Consider the following 6,000-nt stretch of genomic DNA (forward strand, 5'->3'; position numbering starts at 1 on the left):
GTTTGTATTTATCTCTGCATGTCAAGATGTTCAGGGTTACCCTGCCCTGTTTAGTGGTGCCTGGTATTTATACTGATGTGTGGATATATGCTAACGACAGTAGTTTTTCAAATTGAGGTATAATTGACAGACAATATTAGTTTCAGGTGCACAACATTTTTTTAAGGAGAATCACTTTATTTTGAGTAGTAAACAAAACTCCATTTATAATGTAATAAAAGAAACCCTCCATCAGTTTCTTCAGTTAGTCTGAAGAATAAAACCTCCAGCTTAATTAGAATTTACATTTAACCTTAAATATTCTAAAATCCATCCATGTCAATTTTGGAGTTTTAATCTTGCCCAATCCTATGAAATAGAGCAAACCTTGATCGATAATCAGACTCCTAATTTTTGCCGTTCAACCATATTTCTTGATGTTGCTTTCTGACTCCATACATTCCATCCAGAGTGTTCAGTGGATTTGTAATACACTTCCAAGGTGAAGGGAAATTTCTTGCTCATTGTTTGCCTAAAATCTTGGCTTGTGTTCATATTTTTAAACAAAAAAAAACACACACCAAAAATGCCCACAGGTTCCGCTACTAAAACTCCTTTAAAGATCTTCTTTGCCAGTGGTTCTGGAGCGCAGTCCATGACATCTGAAGCAAGGTCTTGGAGCAGAACCCCACCGTGTGCAGACGGCAGGCAGGACATGGCAGCAGTCCTGGTTTAATTTACGTTTCTCTTCACATAAATGAGATTGAAAAGCTCTTGTTTTTTTCCTTGCCAGTGACCTGGTCTTTTCCCCATCTTTTAAGTAAGTTTTAAAAAGTGTTCTTTCTTACTGAAGTGTAACAGCTCTTTTATATGACAAGGAAATCTACCTCCATGTCATTTGTATTACAAACATTCTCTTCTAGTTTGTCATCTGTCACTTTTGACTTTGCTTATGGAGTTTTTTTTTTCTTCTTTTCAATAAAATTAAGCTAAAATGGACCCACGCCATACATACTATTCTGTAGCCTGCTTCTTTTCACATAGTCTATCCTGAAGGCTTTTCCATGCCCGACAGTATGCGTCGCAGCCTTCATTTTTAATTGGATGCGTTTGTACTGTTGTCTCTTCGTTCCACAGAATAGAGTCCCTTGAATTCCTGGATGAAATGGAGCTTCTTGAACAGCTCATGCAGCATTACTGCCTTTGCTGGGCCACCAAAGGAGGAAGCGAACTAGGTAGGTGACTTCACTTATATTGATTGGAATTTTTCTAGGGTATTTTTTTGTCTCCAGAGAGCATAATGCTCGATGGGAATTTTCTACCCAGGAGGAACTAGGGCTCATATACATGGATCCGTGAACATAGAAAATCAGCAGTTATATTATAGCACAAAACCCAGGAGAACTGTTCAAATAAAACCACATGTCTGAAAACCAACCAACAGCGCTTTAGGGTTGTTTGTGGAATTTCCTCAACTGGATGGTAAGAGACCTTGAGTCTCATAATCATCTTAATGAAAGGATCCAATGTTCAGCTTTTTGATCTGCTTGTCACCAAGTTTACTGGATGTTAAAACACACAGGTCATTGTTTCTGTCTAACACCCCTGCAGCTGTGGGTTGAATTTCTCTCTCTTATCTTCTTTTACATTGAAGGTGAATCCCCTGGCCTGGACGAGCCGGGCCGTGGGGACAAAGCTCGGAGCCTTGTCTCAGCATCTTGTTTCCGTGACTTGACCCAGTTCCTGCTTTACAGCTGCCCCTTGTTGACCTGCTTCCCCTGGGCATCTCTCGAGCCCAGTGGAGATAGTTTTAGATCCCAGTTCTGGCCTTTGCTGTTACAAGCGCCCTCAGACTTCCTATAGCTATGTCTGACATACTGCCTTAGGCAGGTAGTGAGTATAAAACAAAGAGCTTGGGGGAGTCAAGGACTGTCTCCTGTGTGAAAATTCCAGGTTGTTAATCATCCTCCTTTGGCTTATCTTTCCACCAGTTTATAAATTTACCCAGCTGGGCAGTTCAGTCCACAAAATCCATTTAAATTATTTTTTATTTAGAAAATCATTTATTACTGTGTTTTTGTACTGCTGTTTTTCTCTAGTTTTGGAAACTGTAATCTTAAGCAGAGACTTTGGAAACTTCTAGAAAAAAGTATGGCAAAGAAAAAAAAAATCACCCATATGCCCATCATTCAGAGATAACCTCTGGCAGCTTTTCCCTTCTGTTCTTTTTCTAGCTGTTGATTTGCTTTTAGTGGGGTTTAATTTTCTATGTAACCTTGATTCTGGATCTTTTTAAGCTTAATATTATAAGCATTTCCCTTTGCTATTAAAATCTCTGCATGAGCGTAATTTTCATGTCTTTATAAATATTCTGTCATGAAGCTCTGTCTGCATTTACTTAATTTTCTTAAACTTTTAAAAAATGTAGGTGACTTGTAACAGTATAGAATTAATTCTAGATTCTGTCAAGTAATGATGCATTGAGCTTTTCTATGTAAGGGGCTTCTTTTCCCCACTTCGCGCCTGACTGCTTGTGGTATCGGTATAGTAAGTTACTTACATACGAACCTTCGAGTTGCGAGCTTTTAAAGATGCGAACGTGCGTTCCATCAGTGTCAGGTGTGAGTGACTTGGCAGCTTTTCCTCCGTCTCCTGTTGCTGACAGTCCTTTGGCTCTATAGCCTCCCACCTCCCTGCCCGCCTCCGTCAGCAGCTCTTCTTGCCTCTTCACTCAATGCCAGCCCCTGTATGCCGAGCTGTTGTACTGTACTTTTCAAGGTACTGTACTGTGAGATTAAAAATGTCTTCTTTATTTTGTGTGTTTGTTTTTTATGTATTATTTGTGTGAAAAGTATTATAAACCTATTATAATACAGTACTATATAGCCAATTGTGTTAGTTGGGTACGGAGGCTAACTTTGTTGTACTTATGAACAAATTGGACTTGCTAATACTTGCTCTTGGAATGGAATGGAACGGAACTCATTCGTATGTAAGGGACTTACTGTACTTAACTTGTATGTGTGTAGAGGAGAAACTGTATGTGTTTGCTCGAAGTTCAGCATCTAAAAGACCAAGTTCCTAGAGAATAGGCTGTAGGACAAAATCCAAACAGATTGATACTAAACAAACCTACAGCCAAGACTCTGGAAAATCAGAATGATTCTCCAATAATAAAATCGCCTGCTAAAATAAAACTCAACACTCTTCAGAGGAAGAGATCAGAATTCAGTCTCCTCAGCTTACCACCCACCGTGTTCAGTTCAGTTCAGTAGCTCAGTCGTGTCCAACTCTTTGCGACCCCATGGACCGCAGCAAGCCAGGCTTCCCTGTCCGTCACCAACTCCTGGAGCTTGCTCAAACTCATGTCCATCGAGTTGGTGATGTCATCCAACCATCTCATCCTCTGTTATCCCCCTCTCCTCCCGCTTTTAATCTCTCCCAGCATCAGGGTCCTTTCCAATGAGTCAGTCCTTCGCATCAGGTGGCCAAAGTATTGGAGTTTCAGCTTCAGCATCATTTCTTCCAATGAATATTCAAGACTGATTTCCTTTAGGATGGACTGGTCAGTATTTGATAAAAAAAAAAAAATTACTAGATATGTGAAGAAATAAATTGCCTACACCAGTCTTTTTTATTACTGAATTTAACTCAAAGAGAAAAGGGTGAACAAAATTGCGAAGACTAGTCAGTAACCCTTTGACTTCTTTCTCACCCAAAATGGGCCAATAATAATTTTAAATTTAAGGTAAAAAGCAGAACACTCAAGATTGAGCTTGTTAAACAAGTTGTCTGAATGAAAGGTATTGATTCAGAAAAAAAAAAGTTCAGCATTTAAAGAACGGACGTGTGGGTTTTACTGCAGAGAGCCAGCCCATAAACCGCTGTAACATTTCTTAATCCCCTTTAAGCCGCCTGTAAACACTGTCTCATCCAGCCTCCTGTTTCCTTGTGGAATCTTATCTTTCACAACCAGGAAGGCCGGGTGCAGTAACTGAATGTGCAGCCATGGCCCCAGAGCCAGTCCCTGTGGACCTGGGGCCCCAGGGTCACATTCTTCCGCCTCTGACTGTTTTCTCTGCCTCAGCCTCTGACAGCCCCTTCTCAGCATCTGTGTGTTTCCTCCCCTCAGGTTTGAAGGAAATAACTTATTGATCTGTTCAAGACTCGTGCTGAGCCAGAGCTGAAGCCAGCGGCCTTTCCGGAGTTGAGTCTCCAAGTTTCCTGAGCGGTGGGGAAGCCCCGGCTGCCACTCTCCCCCATTCTCCAAGAAGCCTCATTTACTGGGGTGGTTGTACAAGTTCCTGTTCCTATTGGCCAGCAGTTTAAATAAATCTCCGTTGCCCGTTGCCAGTGTGTTGGTCCTCTGCTGTTTATCCTTTGCTCCCCTGGGGCGGTGGGGGGGCACTGTGGTTCCCCTCTTTGTCAGCTGGAACCAAAGATCCTCAGCCTGACCTTGACCTTGGCTCACCCTCCGTGAGTCAGACTCAGCTCCTGCCCTTGCATCTGTTGTGGGATTTACTCCCATGTGCTCTTATGTGTGGCATCTGACCTTGTACTTGGCATCTTGACCAGAGGTTGGAGCTCATCTCTGCTCCCATTTCTGCCCTTGCCCGCTCAAATCCTCCTTCACCTTGGTCACTGTGGCAGGCTGAATGATGACCCTCTAAAATGTCCCTTCCCAATCCCCCCAGCTGAGAGTATGTTACCTTGTATGGCAAAAGGGGCTTTGTAGATGTGATTAAGTTAAGGATCTTGAGGTGGGAGCATCCAGGTGGGCCAGATGTAATCACAGGAGCCCTTCCTTTTAAGGGAAGGAGGGAGGGCAGAGTCAGAGGAATAGGCGGTGTGATGCCAGAAGCAGAGATCGGAGTGATACGCTTTGAAGATGAGGGACGGGGGAAAGTTGAATGTAAGTGGCCACTGGATGCTGAAAAGGGCAAGAGAATATCTCAGAGCGTCCAGAAGGAACCAGCCTTGCCAACACTTGGACTTTAGCCCAGTGAAACTAATTTCAGATTTCTTACTCCCAGGACAAGAAGAGAATAAACTTGAATTGTTGTAAGCGGTGAGTCTGTGGTCGTTTGCTATAGCAACAGGAACAAACTCATACAGATATGATACTAGTACAGATTAAAGGGTCCCTGGAGATTCAGAATCATAGGGCCTGTCCATGCCTGATGACATTCTTGGTTATGTGAGTGAGCTGTGAACTTGAACCTGAGTGTGCAGAATGGCAGCAAGGCAGCCCCCCAGCCCTCTCCTCCCCTCGAGGTTGCAGAATCAGAGGTCAGTGTTCCCTAGAGTGTGACCTGCGTCCCACTACACACCAGCGTGCTTGTGGGCGGGAGTTGGTGGTGATACAGCGTGAAATAACATTGAATGACCCAGTGAGAAAGTTACTTGCTTTTCAATTATCTTTCAAATCTTAAGAATTCTTTCAAGGAAAAGATCGCAGGCTGGTACTGATGGGTCTTCAACAGTAATGTCATATTTACAAATTCATTGTTTTTGAAACCATGTACTAGTTGTTAATGGATGGTGAATCTATTTGGGGAATCAAGTCCGTTACCTTTAAAAGATAAGGAACAGAATGGAAAATGTTCATAGCACATTATCAGTAGTAAGGGTAAGTACTTTTTTACAACTTGTTTCATTTTTATGTGTGTTTGCACTACCATGTTAGCGTTGTTCCTAATGTTTTTGGTCTTGTTTTTTAAGTGAAGTACAGTGTTGTATTAATGTCTGTTGTATAGCAAAGTGATTCAGTTATTCGTATGTATACATTCTTTTTTATTTTCTTTTCCATTATGTTTCATTACAATTGGATCTAGTTCCCTGTACTATACAGTAGAACCTTGTTTTTTATCTAGTCTATATATAACAGTTTGTGTCTGCCAACCTCAAACTCCCAACCCACCCCTCTTCCTCCTCACCTCCCCCTTAGCGTCGGTTTTGGTTTTGATCATAAGTGAAGGTCAGAGTGTTACAGCACTTCACCAACTGTGGCAGCAGTAGCAT

At 42.1% G+C, this 6,000-nt stretch overlaps 1 protein-coding gene and 1 pseudogene across 1 annotated transcript in view; one reads left to right on the forward strand and one right to left on the reverse strand.

The window, feature by feature from the left end:
- LCMT1 (leucine carboxyl methyltransferase 1) overlaps positions 1-4,328 on the forward strand; it is a 65,671-nt gene extending 61,343 nt beyond the window's left edge. The window contains exons 10-11 of the mRNA XM_043914550.1: positions 1,117-1,214; positions 4,112-4,328. Of these exons, the coding sequence (XP_043770485.1) occupies positions 1,117-1,214; positions 4,112-4,134 (121 nt within the window). The 3' untranslated portion in view covers positions 4,135-4,328. The remainder of the gene's footprint in view (positions 1-1,116; positions 1,215-4,111) is intronic.
- On the reverse strand, positions 387-636 carry LOC122702121 (annotated as a pseudogene).
- Positions 4,329-6,000: the final 1,672 nt, after the last annotated feature.

The sequence above is a fragment of the Cervus elaphus genome, chromosome 10 (genome assembly GCF_910594005.1).
Source record: "Cervus elaphus chromosome 10, mCerEla1.1, whole genome shotgun sequence".
NCBI classification, from domain to species: Eukaryota; Metazoa; Chordata; class Mammalia; order Artiodactyla; family Cervidae; genus Cervus; species Cervus elaphus.